At 37.4% G+C, this 27,928-nt stretch overlaps 1 protein-coding gene and 1 long non-coding RNA gene across 2 annotated transcripts in view; one reads left to right on the forward strand and one right to left on the reverse strand.

Moving 5' to 3' along the window:
- Window positions 1–938, reverse strand: part of LOC118599320 — a 1,068-nt gene extending 130 nt beyond the window's left edge. Inside the window, exon 1 of the long non-coding RNA XR_004948623.1 lies at window positions 13–938. This is a non-coding gene — a long non-coding RNA (uncharacterized LOC118599320). The remainder of the gene's footprint in view (window positions 1–12) is intronic.
- csmd3b (CUB and Sushi multiple domains 3b) overlaps window positions 1–27,928 on the forward strand; it is a gene marked incomplete in the record, with an annotated part of 423,353 nt that overhangs the window by 314,604 nt on the left and 80,821 nt on the right. Inside the window, 13 exon segments of the mRNA XM_024295326.2 lie at window positions 5,797–5,913; window positions 8,203–8,418; window positions 10,088–10,276; window positions 14,822–14,922; window positions 15,014–15,082; window positions 15,198–15,354; window positions 16,068–16,259; window positions 22,045–22,171; window positions 23,379–23,581; window positions 25,298–25,489; window positions 25,734–25,872; window positions 26,549–26,736; window positions 27,311–27,429. Of these exon segments, the coding sequence (XP_024151094.1) occupies window positions 5,797–5,913; window positions 8,203–8,418; window positions 10,088–10,276; window positions 14,822–14,922; window positions 15,014–15,082; window positions 15,198–15,354; window positions 16,068–16,259; window positions 22,045–22,171; window positions 23,379–23,581; window positions 25,298–25,489; window positions 25,734–25,872; window positions 26,549–26,736; window positions 27,311–27,429 (2,009 nt within the window).

Genomic DNA, 27,928 nt, shown 5'->3' on the forward strand with positions numbered 1-27,928 from the left:
CACTATCTCTACCTAGGTTTTTTGCTTTCTTTCAGTGACAGTTCTTAATGACTCAGTAATGTTTCAATCTAAAAGTTAAAGCTAAGTTAAAACTAAAAAACCTATGAGTGGATCAATTCATTTTAACGATTTGATTCATATCATAATATCTGATTCTCTGACCTAAAATCAATCCAGGTCATCTTTTAAGTTTCATAGCGTTCACCCCACTGTTGTTTTTCTACAGCAAGAAAATACAAACAGAACATTATTGGAACATTCTACCACATTGTTTGGTCACATGTCTGCAAATTCAGTGTTTCCACACAGTGGACTATAAGGATGGATTGATCATTTTTTGCTGCCATCACATGAATGTTGTTCACTGTGACGGTCATTTTTAGGTTATAATAAAATATATCTACCATGCCTCAATCCAAATGATATTTTACAATATCGATACATTTCATTTTGAAACGATTTTATAATGGTAAAGGTCGATTTGATTGACTACCTCAGACTGATTGATCTGACTGGATGAAAGGGGTATAAATCGATGAACTGTTACACCCCTATCAAAGGGTACTTTCCAATATCAACATAACTGATTTCTAACTGAGATTCTAAAAACAACTTGCCTCAGATCTGGTTGGATCATACAGGAATCAATTCGATTAATTCGATAAATCGTTACTCCCCTATAAAAAATGAACATTAAGGCACGGTCACACATCCCAAAATGCTAATGAGTGGAGACCTAAATGCAAGTTTTACAGCAACTTGAGCAGGTGGCCACGCGGCGGCATTTGTATTCGAAAGTTAGCAGTTACATTTTTGTGTTTGGTGCAGAGGCTGTAAAGGCATGGTTTTCTTAAGCCTTTCAGAGTGAACTATATCCATATTGATGATCATATATTACCTTTGGACCACTAAAAATCAAATTATTTATGTACTATTAGTTATATTTCATGAATTTTTCCCTACCCGGAAGTAAAACAGCTCGATTCCTGAAGCTCCGCATGCCGCCGCGTGCGTCATGACGTCATCCCAGACAAAATCCGTGTCTCTGTATTGACCTTATCCCTGGGGCCTCTCGTGTAAAATGGATTATGGGTGCAACTTCCGGCATAGCAACCGGAAGTTACACGGCTCTTTTTGTTTCCATTGAAAGTTGGCGGTTTTGTTAGCTTTAGCGGTGCATACAAACTTTAAAAGCGTGTTTTACTTAATCCCTCAAAGTTTTCAAAAATGTCTTTGCGCAGTTCAGGTGCATGTTTTGCAGCTCGTGGTTTTCATATTAGTTTCCACTGCGCGGTGGCAGCTGTATTTGTTGCCGTAGCATCAAGAGTTTACGATAATCACGAAAATGTCGCTTTGCTCAAAAGAGAATACAGTGAATGCTTTGAAGGAATGAAAATTATTTTTATGCTTTTGCGAGAAAGCTTTTCAAAAATGTTTTAAAATAATCGAAGTGAAAAAATGGTTGATCCCTGTTTTTCATTAGACACAAGATGAGACGCTAAGCCACCAGCCTTGTACTGGGAGTTAAGTCACGTGTTGCTCTGCGGCAAAACCACTGGTTGAATCAGTCAGACACACACACACGTAGACCTACACACACACACTAACAGATGGGGAAAATTTGCAGTGGAGGCTTCTGTGGCTGATGCGCAATGATTTGAGGGGAAGATTAGAGATCTGTGTTTTGTGTGTGTGTTTGTGTGCACGCTCTGTATACATCCACGTGTGCCTTTGGTGCCTTTCTCCATATGCCTCCTGTCACCTCCTCTCTCCTGTGAACTACGAACACAGGAAGGTTTGAGGTAAGGTTGACGAGACTCTGTGTTGGCTGTCACCTCCTCTCTCTTCTCTCTCAAATCAGGAGCTCGGGGGGGCACACAAGAGGGTGGGGGTGGGAGGGGTGGGGTACCTGTCTCTCGTCTTGCTGTCTCTCTCAGTCCAATCAACATGTCGCAGGAAAGGTGGGAAGAAAGGGAGAGGCAGTGCTGCGGCATTAGTTTTGTAGTGGCTCACTTAGTTTGGCTCATTGGTTCATTCACTTGTGAAGCATTTCTGAATCGCGCCCTCTGTGGAACGGCAAGTCGTTTTCCCCCAGGAAACAGTTTCAGCATATAAACATCAAGCACGCTGCCTTGAATTTACATGCTGCATGCTATTATACTCTGTTTAGACATACATACACAGATATCCCCATAGAAATACGGGCTCTATTTACTGCTGTGGCAAGAAAAAAAATGGCTTTATTGACAGCTGTTACATATCGAATTCAAGCGAGACAGAACCAAAGTCAGCCGGCCTTGAAACACTTTGCCTGCAGCAAATGTTGTTCATGATCTACATTTGCAGAGATGAAAGTAAGCTATGTAACTAGATTTGATGGTAGCTAAGTAATATAGCACTAAACAGGAAATGAAAAGATCATGAAGCAGTCAAACAGAATATTTACTCATATTTGGAATTACCCCATATAATGGGATGTTTGTTGTCTTTTAAAGACCCTTTCTGAGGAAAATTGTATTTTTGGTGTTGTTAACATGTTCGTGTGGCTTTTTTTTTTCATTATGGAGAACATATAAAAAGAAAAGTTGGCTTAAATTAGCATTTCTGAGTATTTCTTGATTAAGAACACTGTGAGTTGGAGCAGATGAAAACATGTTTTTGGAAAACATTTCCTTAAACATTTGATAGGAAGTCAGACCCATGGGAATTCTGGTACAAAATATGAACACAAAACTGAAGAAAGTGAAAAGTAAAAGGTTTAAGAAGAAGTGATAACTATAAAGCCATAGAAATGTGGTGTTTGGGATCTCTTACGCTCTCAAAGTAAAGAGCCTCCTGGTAGAATGGTATCAATTATTAATTGTTGTATGTGTTTCTGTGTTCTTTCTTGTACCGTATTTGTTCACTATATCCTCACTTTTTATGTTGTTGTTCAAGCCACACTGGTTGAAGTTAATGATGCCCAATTGCGGGACCAGCTTCCCTGTTGTACTGTGTTAGTGTAAAACCGAAAAAAGTCAAATGAAAAAAAAAAGAAAGTTTGTGCAGATTGTAATCTTGGATGCAGTTGGTGGAATGGGTACTTTTCTTCTCATGAGGAATACCTTAAAAATATTCAGGAAACTTTGGCAGAATTTCTCGACAAACTTTCCTTCTTACTGCCCTTCAGCTCATGCACTTTTGAGGCAATGCCATGGCATTTTATACCTCTCTTGTAAGAAAAATTGACACCCTATCCACCATAGTGTAGAATAACACCAACTCAGGAATGCTGAAATGAAACACCCCACTATATAAAGTGCACATGCATTAAAATGCATAGAATGGACCAGCCATTTCTTCATGGTTTTCACACTTCATATCTGTACAAGCACAGCTGTTATTCTGCATGATAATGTTTATATATTTAAAGTTTTCCATTTTACCACTGAACCAAAATTTAAAATGAAGTCTTTTGAGGTTTTATTACGTCTCTACTGAGTACTATTTTAGAAAAAAAAAGATCATTAGATGTTTCAGGCTGGTGGAGGACCATATCTGATCATTTTCCAGTCTGTTTTTTCTTGAAATTTGCATTTGATATCATATTTTTCTGATTCAAAGCAAGAGTTAAGAGGTTGCACATCCCTCAGCTACTAAATTTTGCAACCAAGTTTTAGATCTTGACAGTTACAGAAATTGTACTTATTGTCCAGATGATTAGTTGGTATCCAAACATATTTGCAGTCTCTCCAGCTCTGCCTTTTTTCAACCCCGTGTGCTGAAATTCTGTTTCAATTTTAAACACAAAATAAAATAATACAACAAAAAATGATGAAGTGCTCAAGAAAGGAGTGGGTAAAATATTAATTTTATTGATTCTTACCTCCAATATTACTATATTTTAAGCATATATTTTTACATATTAAAGTTCCACTCCAAATCTTTATTTTTCTATTGTAAAATGTTCCAGGGATCTTTAAATTTTTTGCCAACATCAAAAAGTAGTTTTTAAAGACTTAATATCTGCAGAGTAGCAGGAGCTTCTCAGAAATTCACTTTTGAATAGTTGGTTAGCCTCTGCTAACTTCCCATCATCCCTTTGTTTACACTCTCCCCTGTTAGCTTAGCACCTTACAAACCTAAGCTAACACTAGCTAGCATTGGCTGCAAGTGGATGCATCAGAGTTGTGGCAGAGAAAGGAGACTTTCTATGCCACATCACAAACCTGAGCTTTTTCAAACTGCTGGTTTACAGTATATCTGCTCCTGATCCGTCATGATTTGAATGAAGAAATACTGAGAAAATGCTACAAGTACATGTTAAAAAGCACTATTTTCATTGGAGGAGGTCAACATGTAATGATTTTTCACATAAACACAAAAAAAGAAAAATCATTTTGATACTTTCCTCCAATTTATTCTACAGCCTTACCCCAAATACAGAAATGCACACAGTTTTAGTGTTGTTCTTGCACAAAGTGGTTTGATGTAATTTTTTATCTTAATATTCTCTTTCCTGAAACTGTTTTTCAAAGTTATCTAGAAATAGTTATTTTTAGCTTTATAAATTGTTTTAATTGTATACTATTTTATTATATCTGTAACCTTTAGTAATTTTAATTTATGGAATATAATGCTGGTGTTTTCATACACTTAAAAACTTCTTAGTATTAAACTCTGAGGTTAAAAGGGGATTAATTTTTGTAATCATTTTTTGAATTATAAAAAAAAAAAAACCTCAGGAAAAGAACACGAATTGGGTTCAAATGAAACAACTTTAACCCAAAAAAGAGTGTTTCTCTAAAAAGTCACCCAAACATATTTCACAACATGAATAACCCAAGAATTGTTATAAGAGTCTAAAATCCCACCTAATGAGTTATCCTTTGTGCTATACCATAGTTGAGATAGGGTAGTACTAGAGCATAATATTATATATACATAGTAATTGAGAAATATTCAACTTTAATTAATATCACTATACTCCTTGATATTTTTAGTAATGTATTTAATTTGGACTTTCTAACTACATTTATGGTCAGTTGGAATTCTTAAAAATTGAATTCCAACTACTCTACATATTACTGTCTACTCAATCACCAATTTTATCTTTGTGTTGCTCTTTTTATTACCAAAAACTATACATTTATTTTAATTAAACCATAGATTCAGTTTTGATAATTTGGTTGTGGTCACATCTGACAAGTGCTTCATGTTCTCTACTGTGCAAAAAACATCAGTGTCATCTGCAAATGAATAAATCATTATTACTGGAATCCTGAAGCTACATGGATGCAGTGCTGCTAGTGGCATACTACTCTAATAATAATGGTTTTAAATTAGTTATTTTAATTATAAAGCTTGAAAAAATATATATTTTACCTACCATCATGACTTCTTAGAAATATTATTTTCTTAAATATCTTAATCCCCTCCTTTCATTATTCAGTCGTCAAGTGTAGTTTGTTCAATATCTTGTTTAATAAGATGTAAAAATGTACTGTTTATTAATTTAATGCATGCAAAATATATGTCTAACATCCTCTAAAGGACAAGGCATGCATGCCCTTTAGAGCTTCTCATTTTTTTTATCCTCGCTTCCATCCGCCCTCTTTAAGCATCGATGTGTGGGTATGTGTTTGGTATATATGTATTATAGAAATGGTATTTAAGGTCCACTGGGAAGCATTATTTGTTTTAGCTTCCAACAGTCTGATCCGACCCTTCTCTCTGCTGCCACAGCCTGCCTCAGCTCATCTTTCTTTCTCTCCCTGCCGCCTCTGTCTCCCTCGCTGTCTGCCCTAATCTATACAGCGCTGTGTGGTGGGGATGTTAGAGGTCCGTGGGGAACTATCTTGAGCCCCGGCTATCCAGACAGCTACCCTTCATCTCTCAACTGTACCTGGACTGTTGAAGTCAGCCATGGGAAAGGCAAGCGACAAACACACATCCACACCTCTTAATAGACAGTGATAGGCACAGTGAGCCCGCCAGTTTAGTTGCTGCAACTGCGCCACAACCTGAAACTTGTATCAGGTGTTGCTGTATACAAAAGTTGTAACTTTTATCTCTATGAGGTCATCTTGAGAACTTGTACTTTTTCTGTTTTTATTTATTTATTTATTTTATTTTAAATAAAGTTTAGTTCAATAGAAAGTTACTTCTTATAGAGTTGACTGTGGGGTTAGATAACTGTCAAAATTAAATGTAAGCTTATAGACAGTTGTGCACAAATTAATAGGGGTGTGTATTGGCAAGAGTATGGCGATACGATGTGTATCGCGATACAGGTCTTATGATACAAAACATATTATGATATATATTGACACTGGCAGCACAGAGTTTGAGTTTCCATTCCAAATAAAAATGAAGAAGTAGATGTCTAATAACAATACAAGTCGGTTCTCGCGAGATCTTGTTTTGTGGCTAAAGTGAAATATTCCAATATATTGCCCAATTAGTTTTCCCTACACCCCCTACAAATGAATACACTCTGTACAACTTTGCAAAAATATATATGAATTGTCTTTGTCTTGAATTTTACCGTTATATTAATGTCAAAAGTACCTCACATGGTTACAGCCATATAATCAAGAAACATAGGCTCAAAAATAGAATAGAATTTAACTTTATTAATGCAACAGTGGAGAAATTAATTTATCATAACTCTTTTGAAACACATAACAGATTATAAAAACAGCATCTTCTGTTGCTTTTATAGTGTAATTTTGTTGTTTCTAAGTAACAACAGCTGATCGTGTAAACAATGCACCAGTAGAATGTTTTAGATCAAGAAGTAATGGGAATTAGTCCACAAAATTTTGACAATAACAATAACCTTTAAACCTATATAACCATTCATTTCATATTTTTTTAGATTTCTGAGATCCCTATCACATCAGGATGATCAAAGCTTTCCCTAAAAACCGATGTATATAACTTGGTCTATGTTTTCTGCCCTGTAGTGCATTACCTCTCCACTAGGGGCAGTAGAAGGCCTTTTCCTGCTGGTCATTTCAAAATGGCTGCTTCCATGTAATCTCAAAAACACCTTTGGCGGGAAAAATTTGGTTAATCTTCAAAACCTTTTACTTGTAATATCTCATCGATTGTTATTCATATTTTTAAATGACAACCTGCAGTATTAAAAAAAAATCTAAATTTGTCACAAATTAAATCTTAATAATACAGTTACATCATGTTAAAATCTGTGGATCAAAACTGAGACAGCGGGTAAAAAGGTAGTAATTTCACTGAGCCCTGTGTATGACTTTTAAAAACCAACTTGTTCCCTCAAATTTATAATTAGTGGCTATTATTATTTGTAGCTCATATTTTGTGCACACAAATTAGCATTTTGTGAAAACAATTTACTAATTTGTGGCCACAAATTAACACTTGATAAGAATTTTGAGGACAGCATTTAGCATTTTGTGCTTCCAAAATACCACCACACGTACTTGATGTAAAAATAATGAATAAGGGTCTATGTTTGTCAAAAACGGTTGATTATAAGAGAATAATGAAACAAAAACAGGTAAGCTAGCCCAGGGCTAAAGGAAATAGCAGCCTATCATGGGGGTGGTTTAAAATCTCTAGAATCAAAATAACACAACTTCTTTCTTTTTCTAGCATTTATTGCTAATATATGTCAAGAATGTTTTGTTTCAGCCTCATCAAAAGCCCTAAATGTGGCGCAATTGTGTTACTGTATTGTATTTGTTCATTAAACTACATTGGCTCTTGTTTATGAAGTAGCTACTGCGACATGAAGGTTATTAATGATTTATTGTGACCAATGATCTACACAAAAGGTTAATAAAGTAATCTAAAATACTAAAGCTGTGTAAAACATGTCAATTTTAGATCAGTACCTGAGGTGTCTTTTAATCTAGATGTTCTCTGTAGTAGTCAGTACACATGCTCACTTTATCACATTTTTTGTGATTTGATATATGGCTGTGACCCCGTGGCATTTATTTTTCATTAACTTAGCAATAAATTTCATATTTAAGGCAAAAGAAAAATATAAAACCACATAAAAGCCATACCTAAAACAGACATATGAAACGTATAACCAATGTATTCATATTTTTTCTTAATTTTTTTTATGTTGTGCACAACTTTTGTCAATAAGCGTACGCTTCATTTTGACGCCTATCTTACCCCATAGTTTACAATTTCCAAATGTTCCAACATCTGTGTGTGTTTCCCGAGCAGGAGTTCAGTTCCAGTTCCATTCTTTTCATCTGGAGGACCAACATGACTACCTCCTGGTTACTGAGAACGGGAGTTTCCTGCAACCGCTCGCTCGTCTGACTGGCAACGAGTTGCCTAGCAACATCAATGCGGGTCTCTATGGAAACTTCAAAGCCCAACTACGATTCATCTCTGACTTTTCCATTTCGTATGAAGGCTTCAACATAACTTTCTCAGGTATTAATATTATTTAACTCTCTATCGTAAAATTATATTAAATTCACTAAAAGTAATTTCTGTCACGTCAGGAATTTGTGTTTCCCCCTAAAGTTCAAAAGTCAATGAAATAACATTGGTAAAACATGAAAAGCTAACACAAACTAAATAGATTGTAATTTAATTCAATTGCAATATATCAAAATGTTCATTTAAAATGTTTAATAATTAAGATGATGTATCTCCCTCCTCTCACCTGAGCTACAGTGAACTTCTTACCAACACTGGAATGTAGCACTGACTTACCCTCACAAAAATGCTATGCATTGCTGCTTTTTCATTTTGATAAATCATCATTTTTAATTATTTAGCAGAAAAAGTGTTGTGCTACCGCGCCATCACACTCTGGAGCAGAGGAAATGCAGAGGGGCAGAGTTAAGAGAAGTTCAAGGGTACATCTGCCACTCAGGAAAAAAAAAAAAGATCCTCTGCTTAATTACCCTTGCAACGCTCTCTCAGTGACTCTGGAGTAAAGGAGCTCTTCAATCTGAGTCTACACAGAGGGATTCTTTACTGCTTCTCATATGGCATGAGCTGATACCCTGAACAAAGCACATGTGATATGTCACAAAAGATTTGAGTTGCTCACCTCAGGGTGCTCTGCAACCCACTTAAATACAAACCGTATCATCAGTCTCGTCCGACTTAAGGATTACATATTCTGCAGTACTGTCGAACTAGAAGTTCATCTTAGGACAGACTACACTAAGTCAGTCTGTTCACTGCAGCTCTCAGTTATGCAAGTTCACTGAGATCCATTTTATTATTGTTTTCCCTTTGTTTACTTTTTTCATGCGTCAAATTTGCTGCTTAACCAAAAATGTGTTCATAAACTTGACCCACGTACGAGGAGCTACTGCCAAAAATGCATGTATTTCTCTTAAAATACATGGATGATGTTGAGAGATCAGGTTTATTTATTTTGAAGAGCTCTATAAAAGCATCTGTAATCACGTCTCCATGTTTGGAATCACGAGATCATTCAGAAACTCCCAGTACGGTGAGGTTCACCATCTACTGCAGGGGCTGCTTCTGAATGATGGCGTTTTCAGCGGTACTTCTGTCTCTGTGACCCAGTTTGATAATTTGCTGCATTAGTCCAAGGAGAGAAAAAAATAAGAAAAAAAGAATAAAGTTAGAAGACATTTTAAATATTCTCCCAAAACAAACAAAAATATTGTCCTACATGTTGGTTTTGGACACTGATCACATGATCAAAACGTCACTTGCTAAAGCTGACTCCCTGTTTGGTTGATGTAATGCATCAACAAAGATTTTTTAATTCTTAATGTGCTGCAACTACTGCCAGACCGACATGGCATGTCCAACACTCACATTGCACTACAAGACCTTTGATCACGCCTGTACATTGACTTAGCATTAAAACTGGATGCCCCTGATGTGCGAATCATGTTTGGTGTGAACGCAGCTCAACGTTGATCTCTTTCTTGTGTTTTTGTCAGTGAAGAGGAATTTAGCCATCTTTGCAAATGAAATTGTGCTAAAGAGTCGAAAAACTGGTCATTCTTGTCATGACTTGCCAGTTTACTGTCATTTATTTATTTATCAAAACTCAATACATGGTCTAATCGTGTTGTATTCATTTTTTTTTTCTTATTTCCTTCTGAAGAATATACCCTGGAGCCATGCGAAGACCCCGGGATGCCCCAGTTTGGTCGAAGAAATGGCTATACTTTTGGGGTTGGAGACACCTTGTCCTTTTCCTGCAATATGGGATACCGCCTAGAGGGGGCGCCAGAGTTAGTCTGTCTTGGAGGTGGAAGAAGAATGTGGAGCGCTCCTTTGCCCCGATGTGTTGGTTCGTAATAATCAGATTCCTTTTTTGGGTTTTTTTCCCTTAAGTTGACCATACTGGATTTGTATTTAGCCACCTAAAAAGTTGTTTAAAATTAACTAGAACTTAATCCTTTGTTGCAGACAACTCGTGAATAACATACGCTCTTTGATCTACCGTAACTCTTTGACCTTTCAGGAGATCAGAGTGAATTAGCTGATTCTCAGGTAACAAAAGTGGCTTTGAATATCAGCTTTGCACCAACACATTTCTAACGTAAAGTGTTGCATATTGGCACAAAGCTACTTTTTTCCGTGACAGAATCAGTTGATTACGTAAACACTTGATGTAAAGTGTTATATTTTAACACAAAACTGTTTTTCTCCTCTTCAGAATTTGCTGGAATTACGTTAAATTTGTAAACAGCAAAAAAAAATGTAAAATTTTGTAAATTGCTGAAGAGTTACAAAGAATGCAACTTAGTTAGATATATAGTGTTAAAGGACATTGACTTGGAAAAATCATATTTTCAAAGCAAAAGTGAGACTGTTTACTTTTAGAATGTACAATTGGACAGAAATCGTTAATAAAATTGTACATTTAATCATCTTACATTATTTGGCACAAAATAATCGCCAAATAATGTGATGAAACTTATGTTAAAATACTATACGCATGAGTTGAAAGAAAAATGAGGATAGTAGTACGCATGTGGGTCATCAGTGTTTCAGCAGTTCAGACAAAAGAAGGTCATCAGAGCAGCTCTGCAAGAATAGTTGGCATATGAATATAAACAAATAAAAAACATGTTTTATTTCATTTCAAGGTTTGATTTGATCTGAAATCCAATACATTCGCATTTCTCAAAAACAGTGGTTAAAAATATTTCTTGTTCAGTAGTGAAAATCTCTACCCAGGCAATGTCTGGCATCACATGACTGTATTTCAGTAAATTCAAGGGATTTTCAGCACAAAAGCACCGACATTGATTGAACCATTTGAGCACTGAAATGACTCCAACTGGCTCTGTTGTTGTTTAAATAATCCAGTTGACAAGTAAAAGCCAAAGTAAATGTTGGCAATTTATTTTCAAATTTTCTCCTATCGATAGGACATTCTTAGCTCAGCTTAGCAAAAGCCTTTTGCCAAAAACCCTTTTGGTGGGTCATACGCGGATTTGACAAACAGTATTCTAGTATATAAGTTTTCGAGAGTTAGTTGGTGCTGAGATATACACAAAAATGTGATTAATCTGTTGAGAAAATGATAAACGCAACTGGAGTTTTCAAATTTGATCTTATGAATTCTATTTATGAGAGCAACAAACAGACATAAACACCACAGTGTCCCATTGGAGACCCCCTACCTGCCTTTCAAGGATATAACTAAAGCAAATCAGTAGATGACCTTTGCAAAACAAAAACAAACAGGTTTTTATTTTCTGCGCAGATGTGGGAATAATAATAAAAAGCACAACTCTGTCTAATTCTTCACTCTCCCATGAGACATGAAGTCGTACCCCCAAATAATTATATACAGGTGCAGAAAACCAGAGTTATGAGGCAGAGCATTAGGCCTCTTATTTTTAGCTTTAGTGATGTTTGCTCTTTGTATACATTTGTCTGTTTGTTATCAGTGTGATAAAATGGTGGTGTTTCCTGTTACACAAATAGCTATACTTAATTCCTACATGTTTGCTGCATTGTTTTGTATGACTTCACAGAGTAGTTAAACATAAGGGGGAAAGAAAACATCAGTGCTTGTTTTCTCTACAATTTTCTCTTACTTGAGGCTTTTTTATCCAAGAACCATTACCACATTATCCACTGTAATTATGCTTTTGTGAGACTCTTTTTCAATTACCTAATCTTTCGCACTGAAGAGTGCACTGGATTATGGGGTACAACATCAATGGATGGTCAATTTTCAAACTTATGTCATACACCGCCCTGTGACAGACTGGCGACCTGTCCAGGGTGTACCCCGCCTTCGCCCATCAGTAGCCGGGATAGGCTCCGGCACCCCCGCGACCCCGAAAGGGACAAAGCGGTCAAGAAAATGGATGGATGGATGTCATACACCGTTTAAGGCATACCGGACTATAGGATACATGTAGCGAAGCAAAACAGAAAAGCCCGTCAGTCAGTCAGACTGTAACTGTGTTCACAGTAACTCTAGAACTTGTTTATATCACGCTAAACATTAGCCACATAAGAAGCGTTAGCCATGTTAGCGTATTAAGAATACCTGTAACTCACAACCTTGCTTGTAAGACATAAAAATTCAAACTGATTCCACTAAAACAAACGTAACTAACTACCAATCTTGTTAAAAACTCGTAAAAAAAACACAGTTCGACACTTTTACACATTAGCCACATAGAAGTGTTACCATGTTACCCTATTCATAAACCTTTAACATTCAACTTTCTTTGTAACACAGAAAAAAACAGACTGATTTTGCTAAAACAAACATTATTTTAACTTTGCTAACTCCAAACCTTGTTAGTAACAAAAAAAATGCAGTTTGACACTGTCATATATTAGCAACTTTAGAAGTGTTAGCCACGTTAGCATTTTCAGAATATCTATAACTCCCAACCTTGTTTACAGGATGTAAAAAATTGATACTGAAACTGATACCACTAAAGGTACTGAAGTCAAGCTTACCGCCAACCTTATTAGTAACATGTCAAAAAACACAGTCCGGCACTTTTAGATGTTAGCCAGAAGTGTTAGCAGTGTTAGCCACATTAGAAGTAGTAGCAACATTCCCGTATTTATAATACCTGTAGCACCCAACCCTGTTCACAACACGTAAAAAAACAGACTGATGCCGTTACAACAAACATTATTTGAAAACGCTAATTCTCAACCTTGTTAGTAATAAGAAAAAAACAAAAAACAAAAACACAGTTGGACAATATTACACGTTAGCCGCGTTAGCATATTCACAGTACCTGGAACACTCAACCTTCTTGGCAACACATAATAAAACAGACTGATGTTGCTAAAACAACTGTTATTGCGACTATGCTAACTCTCAGCCTTGTTAATAACACATTTAAAAACACTTTTTAACGCTATTACACGTTAGCCACATTAGAAGCGTTAGCCACATTAGCATTTTCATAATGCCACTTAAACATAAAAAAGACTTCCGCTAACCAACATTACTGTACCTGCCTGACCCCCAAAGTGTTAATGAAATGGAAAAAAACAGGTCTAAATTTCTTCACTACTCACTACAGTGTTTGTCATTGTGTAGGGGTGTCCAAACCTACATTTGCAAAATTCAGCGCTCATAAAATTTCTCAAAACCAGTGCGCATCGATGATTGGCCAATGTAGACCATATCGTATCGTGTTTGAAGGATTTTTCATGTGGAAAAACATATTTCAGTGTATTTTTTTATAAACTATTCCAACTTTCATTGATAGAATAAAGCGGATTTATAAATGTCCTCATAAAATATTGATTTTTTTTTCTAGAATTTTACTTCGGAAAATCTCTAATGTCATATTTCCTGTTTAAAGAAAAAAACTGAGGAGTCAGTAAAGCGCCTTAAGTTGCTTTTAAAATCCAGGCCAATAGATAGTCCTGTACTAAATAGATTTTTAGCACTTAGGAGGCAGGGAGGGAATCCAAACATATCCACAGTCTGACAGCACTACACGTTAGCCGAGTTAGCATGCTCGCAATAACGTCCAAACGTGTCCTTGTTTGCCCGTCTTAAAAAAAAAAACTACCAACACTTTGACAGAGCACCTCTCAAAATCGTTTCAACATCATTAAGCACAAGAATTAATCTATATATACGGCGCTCCAGATTATAGTTTTTGTTTTTGTTGCAGTGTGAAAAATACTATACTTTAATTTTCTTTTTCAAATTAAAAGTTTTACAGGTTTTTCTTTTGTTAATTTATGAAAGTGAGAGTAAAAAGCTTTAAAGGGAAATAATTTGAAAAAGAAAATACAGAGGGAAAGAAAAAAGAGGAGAAAACACTGAACGGAAAAGGGGAATCTTGATGGAAGCCGACGACTATGAAAAAAGCACTTTTCATGGAGTGGAAGAGAGAAAGGGCGATTGTGAGGGAATTAAATCGGAAAAAAGGGAGAGAGTGGGGAGGTAATTTTCTAAATGGAAACTATAGCAGAGTGATTTATTGATGATATGACAGCTATAATATGACTATTACATAAGTACAGGCATCGAGCAGCGGGAGAGTGGGCTGAAGTGAGGAGGAAAAAAGGAGGGTGGGGACATGATGGATTTTTTTGGAGGTAAAAAGCAGGTGTGCGGAGTGCAGAGAGTGGATATCTTTTGGTAAATTATCTTCGGAATTTGTTCCCAACAGGAGTAAAGAGTTGGCAGCTCAGCTGTTTCAAGGGATTATTGAATTACTCTCATATATAAAAACATGCTTTACAGCGCTCCTTAGAGGTGTTTGTTCTTTTCTGATTGTTCTCGTGTCCTTCCTTACAGCTTTTTCTTGACATGAGGTAAAATAAATAGTATTTTTATTTAAAGTAAACTTAAGCAAAGTTTTTTGTTTTTGACTGTCTCCAGCTGAGTGCGGTTCTTCAGTTATAAATAATGAAGGAATAATGCTATCACCAAACTACCCAATGAACTACGAAAACAACCACGAGTGCATCTACAGCATCCAGGTAACTAATGTGTTTCTTTACAATAATTAAAAGGGACTATATGGATTATTTGGTCTTTGAAGTATCAGTAAATGTAATCTGGGTTTTTTAGGTACAAGCTGGAAAAGGTATTAACATATCTGCCAGAACCTTTCATCTCGCCCAGGGGGATATTCTCAAGGTATACACATATCCTCCCATATGTTTCTCCCCCTTTTTTTCTTATATATCTTATTTTTTATTCTCAAAAAAAGAAAGCATAAGGTTGATTCTTTCAATGTCTTGGGTTATTACAGATTTATGACGGTAAAGACAACACAGCCCAGGTTCTCGGGGCGTTTACCGGCTCATCGATGTTGGGGTTGACACTGATTTCCACATCAAACCATCTCTGGCTGGAATTTTATAGTGATGCAGAAAGTACTGGAGAAGGATTCAAGCTAGTCTACTCAAGTGAGTTTCTCTTTTCTTACAGATTTATTACACTTCACGTGTCTGAGACCGCATTTTGAATATGATTTATTTGACTTATGTCAGTCGTGGAGGATGAAGGACGCAATCCAGAAAAACTTTTCTAGTATGAAAAATGCATTCTTCTTTGACACAATCAAAAACATTGATGACAGATGCGTTAATGTTACTCTATGATAAAAGTGCAACTTTCCAAATATCCATTTTTAGGAATTTTGACATGCACCTTTATCAGTCTGGCGGGAAATAGCTCAAATTCTGGCGTCCCCCGTCAGTTAGGTAATGTCATACATCAAATTCGGGTTACGGTTTGTAAGCTTATTTATGAAACTATTCACATGTCACGCTCTAAAACTGTGAACTAACCAAATATGCAGTATTACCATGGAAACTGAGCTCAGGCAGACTGTGAATAAACAACATTAAATTGGATCAAGTGTATACATGCTCCACTATCCCTCTTAATAAGGGGATGTCTCATGTATCTTTTTGGGGTTTTAATACACCAGGATGAGAGCTTCTGTGATATGAGCAAGCTCATAAGCAGAATATTTGAGTGTGCCAGTTATTAAGGGAAAGTTGTTGTGCATCTACATAAAACTAATCTCCTGAAGGTCTTAAATGGTCTTTTGTGAGCGTTTAAAAAAAAAAATCCACACTCTGACGATCTTTCGTTTTTTTCTCTCCCTTTCTAGGTTTTGAGCTGTCTCATTGTGAGGACCCAGGCGTTCCACAGTTCGGCTTCAAAGTCAGCGACCAAGGTCATTTCTCTGGGAGCAGCATTACATACAGATGTGAGCCTGGATACACTTTACATGGAGCTTCTGTCCTGAAGTGCATGACGGGTGAAAGGAGAGCCTGGGACAACCCGCTGCCTTCTTGTATTGGTACGTTTTGTCTGATTCCTCCCCAAAGCGTTTTGCACACAAAACATATAGACACACAGTATGTTTGCAGCATTTAAAAATGTTCTATAACAACACTGAAAAGGAAGGAAAAGTACTTTATTTTCCACACATGTACCAATTTATAAGGCGTATCATCAGTGGATGGACTATTTTCCAACCTATGTCTTATATTAGACATATTAAGGGAGACAAGAGTCAAAAATGAGTCCATCAGTCAGCCTTTAACAACTATATCCACTGTTTGTCTAGAACTTGTTTACAACACGCTACACATTAGCCACGTTAAAGGCGTTAACCCCGTTAGCATATTCGCTACACCTTTTTCTCCCATCATTCTTTGCAACACGCATAAAAAAACTGATACCGATTAAACAACAGTAGTGCGATTATGCTAACTTCCAACCTTGTTAGTAAAACGTAAAGCAAAGACTGATACTGATAAAACATTTCTATGATTATGCTAGTTCCCAACCTTTTAGTAGCATAAAAAAAGACGGATGCCCATGTAGAGGAAATAGACTCAACCCGATTATTGCACGCTTATTTCTTCAGTTGTGCGTTACTTTGATTTTGTGCGTGTGTAATTTTTGATTTGTGTATAAATGTGGATTTGTGCGTTACTTTCGATTTTTGTGTGAATCATTTTTGATAAGTGCGTTACTTTGGATTTGTGCGTGCATAATTCTTGATTTGTGCGTAACTTTGGATTGATGTGTGCATATTTTTTGATTAGTGCGTTCCTTTTGATTTGTGCATGCCTAATTCTTGATTTGTAACTCATGTAACACATTTTGTGAGTAAAAAAATTGCAAAATTAAAAAAAATGCAAATTAAAATTTACACATCCACAAGTTAAAATTACAGCAGCTGGAATCTAACTACACACAAAAATCTTTGAAAATTGCTCACGAATCGCTTGTTACGCACACACAAAACCTCACAAATCTGATGTGAGAGTGATGCATTTAAATGCTGCTAGAATGCTAGTTCATCAGAGTTTTCTTATCAGCCTCTTTGAACTTAGATTGTGAATAATATCTGGTGAAAACTTGACATTTTCTCACTTTTTTCAGCAGAAATGCCAGAATAATTAATATAAAAATGTCTAAATAAAAGTTTTTAAAACACTAGACACCAAAGTTTCTGTATTCTCTATTCAAACAGGGAGAAAATCTACTCCCTGGGTGTGGAGAAGTGGAGATACCGCTAAAATAAGTGTTACTGTGACCAGGCTATCTTCCAACCTTGTTAATTACACGTAAAACAAACAGTCCAACACCGCTACGCATTCATTGTGTTGGCATATATTCATATTTATATTTCTTAGTGTGCCTTTTAACACAGAAAATGCAGTCTATGCTTTTAAGTTGAGTTTCTTAAATCATCAGTATCTAATTATCCTGGGTATTCGCGTTTTAGTGCCTCCACACCAGTCAACCTTTTTTCAAAGCTTCCAGTATTCAGAAAGTTTTCAAATATATTTGTTTTTTCTAACAGTGCTAGCTTGGAGGTTTTTAAATAGCGCTTGACATGTGACCGAACGACTTGACGTGCATCAAGAATGAGTCAAATACGGTGACGTTTTCGAAAATAAACTTTCTCAAGAATCAGAAAAAAATGTAGGCGTGTCTTTTTCTCTGTGTGACCCTCTACCAACTGTCCCCCAGACTGCTCGGCTACTGATCAATCAGAGTAGTCTAATATCAAAGTTGTGACACATCAACACATTTTTACTTTGCTTCATTTTTTAATGTGTGCAAATTCTAATCCCCCGAAGGCATGGTAACTCTCCTAGAACTGGTTTCTATGGTAACATGGACAAACATGCTAAAAGGATGCTTTTGTTAAACACAAAAAACAAAAAAAAACTGCAGTTTTCTCAATTAACCATCAAATAGAGCCTCAAAACTACGAAAAAGAAAGTTTGAAGTAACGATTTCCTCACAGGATCTATATTCCAGCCACAGAAGTTCAAAGTGGATTAAAGATTGGAGTTTTATCTCCTTATCATCCCTCCATCATGTAAATGTATACTTTCTAGTCATTAAGCCTTTACCCAGCAGGATGCAGATGTAGGTCACAGCCCGGAGCACGGAAATCTGCCAGAGAAGAGATGAGTAAAAAGGCCTAAAACTTACTCTCTGCATTCAAATGTGACCTGACCAAGCTGCCATATGCGAGTCCATCCACACAAGTGTATGTAAATGCAAGATAATGAAATAGCTAACAATTAAAGGGTGGCTTTCATGAAGCCGTTTGCTTTTATGTGCAGTTTTTAGGTTGGATCAAACACGCATGCCTTAGAAAGGGCAACATGAATTGCAGTGCTCGGTTCTGCTTTGTGATACAGTATAAACTTGCTTCTTTTTTATGGCCAGTGTCAGTTTACAGGATGTTCTTGCAGTAAAATGGAAGGAAAACAGATGGGCGCCCAATTTCCTGCTTAATTACCTATTTTATTTTCTCAGGATATCACAAACACAGCAGTGGTGTTAAAGTATCTATGAAATGCCAATTTATTAGGAATGAAATCCCCCCAGAGTCCCTCTGACCAAATGATCCATTTTGAAGTGGTCTTTCTGACTTACAGACATGTTCTTCTACACGTGCTTGTCATTAACATTTGTTTATGTCACCAGAGCAGCCAGCCCTACAGCAAGAAATGGCCTCGGGATGAATATGAATCGATTTGGTTTTTTGCTACATCCTAATTAATAAAAGCCACGGCCACTTAATGAAAGCAATAAAACACAGTGGGAAGCAGGTCTCCTCTGAGTATTGACACATTTTCAGGAATTCATTTATTACGCTGCATTTTTAATTAATTCTCCGAGGCTACAAATTGGCAGAAGATTATCACACCCGGGTTGGGAAAAAATGATCCCCCCAAATCAATATTGCTCGGCTTTGCAGAGAATGTAGGCCTCCAGGAGTTACACACAACAACACAACTCCAGTTTTGCTGTAGTAACTTAACATGGTGTTTTATATATATATATATATATATATATATTTTGCTAATTTCTTCTCTAACTGTATCCGATCTGCATATCCTGGATATGCTGTGCTGTAAGGATCATCTCCAAAACAGCATTGACATTGTAATTCCAATACAATTAATTACCCTTGTCCTTTCACACATTCTGCTTGTTGCTTATCGTTTTTTGAGGCAAAACACATCAATCAGCTTTAATTAAACAGTGTCTTAGTCACAACTGCCTTTACGGGTGGATATGGGCAAATCTATATGGGGCACACAGGTAGTTCACTAGAAAAAAGATCGTAGACCTCAGAGAACCATTGAGCAAAAATGCAAACTTGTTCTGTGGGTGAAAGGTTGTTGCCTTTCATTTTCAATCGTCCCAAACCTCACACAATTGGCCTGTACTGTTCAAGTGTTCACAACACGTGGGTGGAGCATTTGCATGGTGAGTAAGGACTTATAGCTAGAGTGCAGAGTGAGGGCAACGTTAGACTGCATCAGTCACACGTCAGAAGTTCATGTAACTTCGATTATCCTACACAACAGGACAGTTATAGGCTGACTCAACTCTCAGCCTAAATTTGAAAAATGCAAAAAAGAAAGGGGGGCGGGGCTAAGGGAGGCAGGCTGAGTGGGGGATGTGTGGTCTGGATCTGTGACCGACAGTGACGGTGAGGTTAGCTTGGGGCAACTAAAGGATCTTTTTATTTTTGTCTTGATGAGGCCCAAGAAGGCTGCCTCCCTATTATCCCACAACCTCTCTCTTTGCCGCCCAGCCAGCTTCCCAAGCGCTGATTTAGTGAGCAAACGACCTCCACCGCTCTCTGCATTAGCACTACAAAGTGAGGTCTGCCGCTCTTCGCGTTGGCGGGGTGAGCTCCACCTTCGGTTAGTGTTCAAAGATTTGCGGGACTTTTATACTGGGGCTGATGACATGAAAACTTTTGATATGATGTGGGACTTACACCACTTGACCAATGAAAAAATGCAACTGTAATACCTTGTTTCAGCCTGTAGGGGGCAGCACATTGACGGTTTTAGACCATAATTTCCGCAATCAAACATTTTTTTTAAATTGTTAAAAATTTGGCAAGATCTAATTGTAAGCACTTTTAAAGCCCAATTTATAGAGTTCAACAGCCACAATAAATTGATTTACTTTGTTTGGTTACACTTTAAAAATACTTGACAATACATTTACCACATACACAAAAATGGTACGTTCCATTTTCATGATGTCCCTTAAGAGGACAAGCCACAAGGAAACTACAAGAAACTCATGTCTACGACCCTCTATGAGTCTGGACTAAATATCCGCAGTACCTCTACAGGTCAACTCCCGAATACTTGCATGTGACTAAAACTACGTTAACACCACTGCCCTCGATAACGCGCGTTCAAGTGACCACTTCCAATGAAAAGTCTTTGTAAATGCATGTGTCGCGATTCCCATTCAAAACTTTTGTGTTCATGCACAGCTAAGCAAGTTTCTATGACTGTTTTTGCGCTCTACTTACAAAATGACACCAAGTCTGTCATATATCGGAATAGACCTGTGAAAGAAATAGTCTGGAGCAAGATTTTCACCGCTTTGACATTTCCAACACATTTTCCAACTGTAGGTGGCAGACATGGGCTAGCAAACAGTACAAAAGAAATAAAAGAAGACCCCTCTCCTTGTTTGTCCAGTGTGAAGTCCATGGGCTAAGTGCATGTTCTAGAATTCACTTTTCCTACTCTGTTTATTGCACAACATGATGTACTTGTGTACATGTACATGATGTACTTTTGTACATGTACTCTAACTAATCCCAGATAAAAGTGCTGGAAAAACCTCACACAACTTGAAGCAACAGTTTACCAGCCAGGATAAAGTTCTGAAGAGGTTTTTTATTCAGTCCTACCTCTCAACCTTGTGATTTTGGATTCAGCTTAATAAGTCTCCCCTTCTTCCTCTTTCTCTGTATTAATAATAAAAGGCTCATAAAAGCACAGGCTAAAATTCTGACTATATATTTTAGAAGTGACACTATGACCTCATCTAACCCCGAGTCTTAATATTATATTTTGTGTTATTATTTCTCAGTCTTTTCTTTCTTTGCCCCCTTTGGTTCTTTCACTTTTCCCACTTTTTTTTTACCATCTGCTTCACGGATCTCTCCATCCCAACTCTTTGTGTATCCCCAAGATAATGTATTCAGGAGATGAGGGAGCCTGAGGGAGGAGGAACTTGCAGAGGGAGAGAGGCAAAGGAGGAATGAAGACTGTGAAAATATATAACTGAAAGAGACAAAGTGAGATGGGAAGGTTTTTTTTTTTTTTTTTTTTCTAGTTCCATAATATAAGGTGATTTCTTCAGGGAGGAATGCAAGATCAGCACTTTGTTTCTTCTTCCTCAACTTCTCTCTTCCGCTCAGCACTTCATCTTGTGGGTGTGAGGGAGCGAGAACGACAGCGAGACGTGGAGGATGGATGTTGGCTTCTTTTTTAGTCCATTTGTCTCCGTGATGATCGTTTAATCACTGCGCAGTGGCCACAGAGGAAAACCTGCTGGATCTGATTGCTTTGATAAACAATTGCCACCGACAGATAAATGGCTGACTTGTCATGCCTCACGAACACACTGAAGTGCCCTCCCATCAATTGGCTTTTTGTGGAGCTTCGGTGATGAGTGTATAATGTCATGTTTGAGCTTATATAAAATAAAACACAAGGAGAGATGGATTTTTTTTCATAATAAACAGTATGTTTCCATATATATTGTGTGTTTTCTGACTGCAGCGGAGTGCGGAGGACAGTTTAAAGGTGAATCTTCAGGGCGGATTCTCTCCCCTGGATACCCATTTCCTTATGACAACAATCTTCGCTGCACCTGGACCATTGACGTGGATTCAGGAAATATTGTGAGGTAAAGTTGGTCTTTCAAGTTGTTACCATAGTTGAACCATTCATTTCATTTTCAAGAATTGTGTGTAAATAAAATTAAATCAGCAAAATAACACATTTAGACTATATTTATTGTGAACAAACCTAATAATCACTGTCTGTCCTTAAACATACTCAACTATATTTCTCTATTTTAGAAAATAAATATTCATTAGTATAATGTATAAATTACTTTTATAAGAAAGTATTGCAGTATACACTTAAAGTCTTTGTCACAACTGCCCTTACGGGTGGATACAGGCTGTATGGGGCATGCAGGTGGCCCATACGGAAGACCACTAACGCCTTGTTTCCACTAAGTGGTATGGTACGGTCCAGGAAAAACAGGTGTTTCCACTCAAAGTTGGACCGTCATGGCGCATACATCAAGCTAGATCAATTGCATAGCTTTGCGTCATAGTTGTACAACTGCAGCAAAAGCTAAATTAACAACAAAAATAGAGGTATCAAGGTGCTGTCAAGAATCTGTCGCCTCTTCTGGTTACCGGTGCGAGCTATCTCCAGAATACTGACTGCACTACATCCCCCATCAACCCCAACACACAGTTCCTGAATGCTGCTCAGCTGTCTCTCATTTGCCAATCACCCACAGGACACTTAAGCACTGCACAGAACCTCACTCAGTGCAAAGTATTGTTTGTGCCACTCTGCTTGCATTACCGAGCGTTTCTATCTGGATCTGATCTTCTGTTTCTGACCCTGCTTTATCTCTGATTGCCTCCTGCCTGCCCTGACCTTTGCCTGATAACTCCAGCCTCTTCCTAGATAATCCCATGCTCGTGATTGACTTCTGCCTGTCTGACCCTGCTTCAGCTTTGTGAACTTTTAGCTGTGCTTAGTTCTTGTTCTGAACTAATAAACCTGCTGCACATGGAAGCAGCTGTCTGCCTGTTTGTGACACATGACACATCCCCCCACGCATGACAATCGTACATTCCATGTTCATGACTTTCCTTAATTAGGTCGATCGAGCCTCAATGGAGCTTCAAGATACATTTTTGCTCCCTTTAAGATGTAGCGTCTCCGCTCTACAACCCTCCACGGGCCTAGATAACCCCCCAAAAATGTAGAACTTGTATGGGTAAACTGCCCTTCGGGTGTTTGTGACTAACGCTTAAGATTGAAATAGACGAAGATGCTGACTTTTTCTTTTTCTGTCTTAATGGCAGCCTTCAGTTTCTAGCCTTTGACACAGAAGCCAGCCACGACATGCTGAAGGTTTGGGATGGGCCACCTGAGAATGAAATGCCTCTGGCAGAGCTCAGCGGATCTTTGCTGCCAGAAGGAATCCACTCTACTCTGAACACAGTGACAGTTCAGTTTGAGACTGACTTTTACATCAGCAAGTCTGGATTTGCTATTCAGTTCTCAAGTAAGTGATACCTGAAAATATTATGATTGACATCTGTGGGATTTTTTTTTTTCCTCATCAACCAAATAATTAGACATTGAAAATATCAATTTGTTTGTATTACTAAACTTAAGAATTATATTTAATGCTTTTACAATACTTAACTTTTTCATAACTGCAACATGACATTTCTACTGTTCACTATTTCTATGAAAGGCTAGTTATAGGTAATTAATAAATATGTATTTTGTTTTCGGTAAAAGAAGTTCAAGAAAAATTAAAAACTGAATTTTGTCCAAAAAAAAATACATTTTATTTAATGACATTGGCAAGATTTTACTGTTACTATTACTATTTTCCTAGTTTAAAAAAAATGGGATCCATTCTTTTAGCCAATATACAAAAGCAAACATATCTGTCAAAACTATCAGAAATATATACAAAAGAACAATCTGAACTCATCCGTATGAATACACTGCTGCTCTATTGCCAAACTTTAACTAATCAGACTAAATGCGCATCAATCAGAGTCAAAAGTCAAATATTTAAAATTATATTTAAAAATACTTCAGTCATAAAAATAATTCATCCATTTTTTAAAAAAAGACTCTACATACATTTAACCCTGCAAAAGTATATTTTCTAATTAAGAAGTTTTTTTAAATCCTTTTATCTAATCTACAAAAAACAATGCCAAGTCATTTTTTCATGAGGTATAGATTACATCAATTATGATCCATTGGATCATTTGGTAAGTTTCTACTTACAACAATTTAAGATGCAAAAATCTTCATATATGTGTCTGTATGTGTACTTGTGTGTGTATGTGTATATATATGTATATATATTTATGTGTGTGTGCATGAGTTTGTGTATGTACATACATATACAGTATATAGATATGGATATAAGGGGGTTGTTTTCCTTTTTTATACCAAGAGGTCTGTGTTGTTTGTTTCTATATGTACAGCACTTTGATATGTATTTGTTTATATGAAAAGTGTTTTATAAATAAAATTAAGTTGAATTTGAATTTGAAAAATACTAACATGCGTTTTCTGGAAAAAACACCTTTTTTACCCTTTGTCTCAAAATTGATCCACACATTTTTAACATGTTAAAGTTTTATAAATAATTTATTTTTAGCAAATTTTGCATTATTTCAATACAATAAGTAGTCATTAAAAAATAGTTACACTAGATGAGCTATGCTCATCAAAAAGTTTTGAAAATTAGCAAAACTTTTCCTGCCAAAAGATTTCATGGAGGCAGCCATTTTGAAATGAGCAGAAAAGACTTTTCTACTGCCCCTAGTGGAATGATGATGAACTGCAGGGCAGAACACATGGGCAGTGTTATATAGATGGGTTTTTAGGAAAAGTTTTGATCATGTTAAGACAAGAACATTTTATTTGAAGTATATTATGGCAAGCTAAACATTTTTATATATGTATGCCCAGGTAAAAATGGAACACTGCTTTCAAAAATCATAAAAATAAGGAAAAATGCAGTTGAGTATCTACTGTATCATTTTTAATGGATAATATCATGTGACCTACAGGATACGTAACAACAGAGCTCTGTAAAAAGTTACTAGCATCATGGCTGTTATCATGTAAGGTTAGGTGGTGGGCTTGGGTCCAGAAGCCATAAATATCTTGTGTGACCTTGATTTTTGTAATTGCTCTCCTCTTTCTTCGACATTCTCCACTTTGTCTCTGTCTCCTTTCCATGTAGGCTCAGTCGCTACAGCCTGTAGGGACCCAGGCGTACCAATGAATGGCAGCCGTAGTGGAGACGGCCGTGAGCCGGGGGATTCGGTCTCTTTTCAGTGCGACCCTGGATATGAGCTCCAGGGGGATGACAAAATAACCTGCATACAAGTGGATAACAGATACTACTGGCAGCCCAGTCCTCCTGTCTGTATAGGTGAAAAGTCCAATTTCAATATATTTTACATATCCTGCAGGGACAAGAGTACATGCGGCAGAAAAGCTGGGTTTGCTGAACTGACTCAAGGACACACCCATTATAAAAGTGCTGTGTAAAAGAGATCATGTGTATCCTATTTGTCTACACTGATGCTGCATTTTTGAACGCAATCTTCTGAAAACGATGACTGGCTGACCTTTTATCATCCATTAAAATGCTCTCCTCTGTGTTGTCGTCAAAGCTCCGTGTGGAGGAAACCTTACTGGCTCCAATGGATTTATACTCTCCCCTAATTACCCACATCCCTACCCTCACTCCAAGGACTGTGACTGGCTCATTGCTGTCAACGCTGACTACGTCCTGTCACTGGCCTTTATCAGGTAATATTTTACCGTTACAATGCTTTCTGTTGAGGGAGCTTCTTAAAAATGTTGCAAATGGAAAACATAGATGATCTTCTCTTTAATTAGTTTAAGCCTTAGTCAGAGTTCCCTTAAAACTATGGTTACATATCCCAAAATGCCCCTCTGCTACGACCTAAATGCAAGTTTTTCAACCAATTCAGCAGGTGGGTGAACGACAGCATTTGTCATTGGTCAGTGCACGCCCAGGCACATTTCGAGGTTGCATGGTGGCAGTCCAGTGACAGCCAGGGATTATGCCACCGCTGGCTGTACACAGCAGCGGCTCTGATTGGACGATGTGACGGTGTCTACATTTGTGACCACGCCAACAATTCTCAAAATTGATACGAGCTGTCTGTGTGCAAAATTTGGGCAAACCTGTGCAGGTGACCAAAAGAAAATATAAAGCTCTATGGGCTCATCAAGCAGTCTACGACCTTTCCTACAGGTATGCTGCAGGCGAAAGTTCATAGCTGACATTTAAAGAGTTAGTAGGGGGGTGTCAGTGTGTAGAACTGAATTTTATTTTGTTTAAGCCCTCAAATCCTGCACATTGTGAAAGAAGTGAGCACAATGTAACAATATCTGTGTCCTAATTATTATATACGTCATCATTTTTGCTGACTTATCTCTCTTTTTTGTCTCCATCTAGTTTTAACATTGAACCAAACTACGACTTCCTGTACATTTACGACGGCCCAGATAGCAACAGCCCTCTCATTGGAAGCTTCCAGGACAGCAAACTCCCTGAGCGGATAGAGAGCAGCTCAAACACAATGCTTTTAGCTTTCCGCAGTGATGGCTCTGTCTCTTACACTGGTTTTCACCTGGAATACAAAGGTAAAATAGTCTACAAACAGTGCCTTTCCCTATGCTGAATGTTAGCTGAATACTGATGGAACTGATTCTGAAGTGCTTCGGAAAAAAAAAAAAAATCAAAAAGTAAACCTTAGCAGTCGGCAGCATAACTCACAGTGTGAGCTGTCTGCAAGAATTACATGTTTTTTATAGAACTAAACTGTACAGGTGTGTTTGTGTACAGAGTATTACAGTGGTCATTTTAGGCTACAGCAGATAGATATGTTTGGGATTATTAGTCTCACCACACATCTCTCATCAAATCCATAAATTTTTACTAGCTTTGGAAATAATCTGGAAAATAAAAGTTGAATTTCTAATCCACACGCTAAAGTTTGCATCGTACTACACACCTGAAAAGGGAACCAAGCGTTCCTACTTGATCTGGATAACAGCTACTAAGTAAAACAGACGCTTAAAAAGACCAGTGCTTTGCCTGCCTTGTTTGATTACAGCAAAGAACTTAGTTAATATTAATTTCATCTATTACTCCTATGTGCCTGTCATGCTTTCTTTGCATCACCCTCTTACTAGTATCTGCTGTTTTGCTTTACAGCTAAGCTAAGGGAGTCCTGTTTCGACCCGGGGGTGGTTCTGAACGGGACCAGGCTGGGATCTGACTATAAACTGGGCTCTACTGTCACTTTCTATTGCGAGGCAGGATATGTTTTACAGGTAAAAACAGTTGGACGGCATGTAGGGATTGTTTTTGGTGATGGGATTGCTTGACATTTGGGGTTGGTTTTATGGTTGCCTGATTTGTTTTGATGGATGGTCCGTCTAGTGCGGGGGTCGGCAACCTGCGGCTCCGGAGCCGCATGTGGCTCTTTGAGCGCCCCCTTGCGGCTCATTGGCGCTTTTACAAAAATGTTTGATAATAGTAAGAAATGTTAGAAGGATATATATTGTAGTGATTTGGGTGGGAGCAGAACCAAGTAGATGACTGGCAGTTTTGATTCCAGAGATAACTTGTATCCATTACATTGCACCACCCCAAATGCTTGCAGGAAGAAGCGTACACGCAGGTCATGCTAATCAGATGGTGTCAACATTGTGACCACCATTTATTTTACAGCACAGAACCACAGAACAGCCGACACTGTGAGGATGGTCACTCATACACACACCACTCTCACTCATGGTGCCGGTAAAACACTCAAGTCCCATAATGCAA

The sequence above is a fragment of the Oryzias melastigma genome, linkage group LG11 (assembly GCF_002922805.2).
Source record: "Oryzias melastigma strain HK-1 linkage group LG11, ASM292280v2, whole genome shotgun sequence".
NCBI classification, from domain to species: Eukaryota; Metazoa; Chordata; class Actinopteri; order Beloniformes; family Adrianichthyidae; genus Oryzias; species Oryzias melastigma.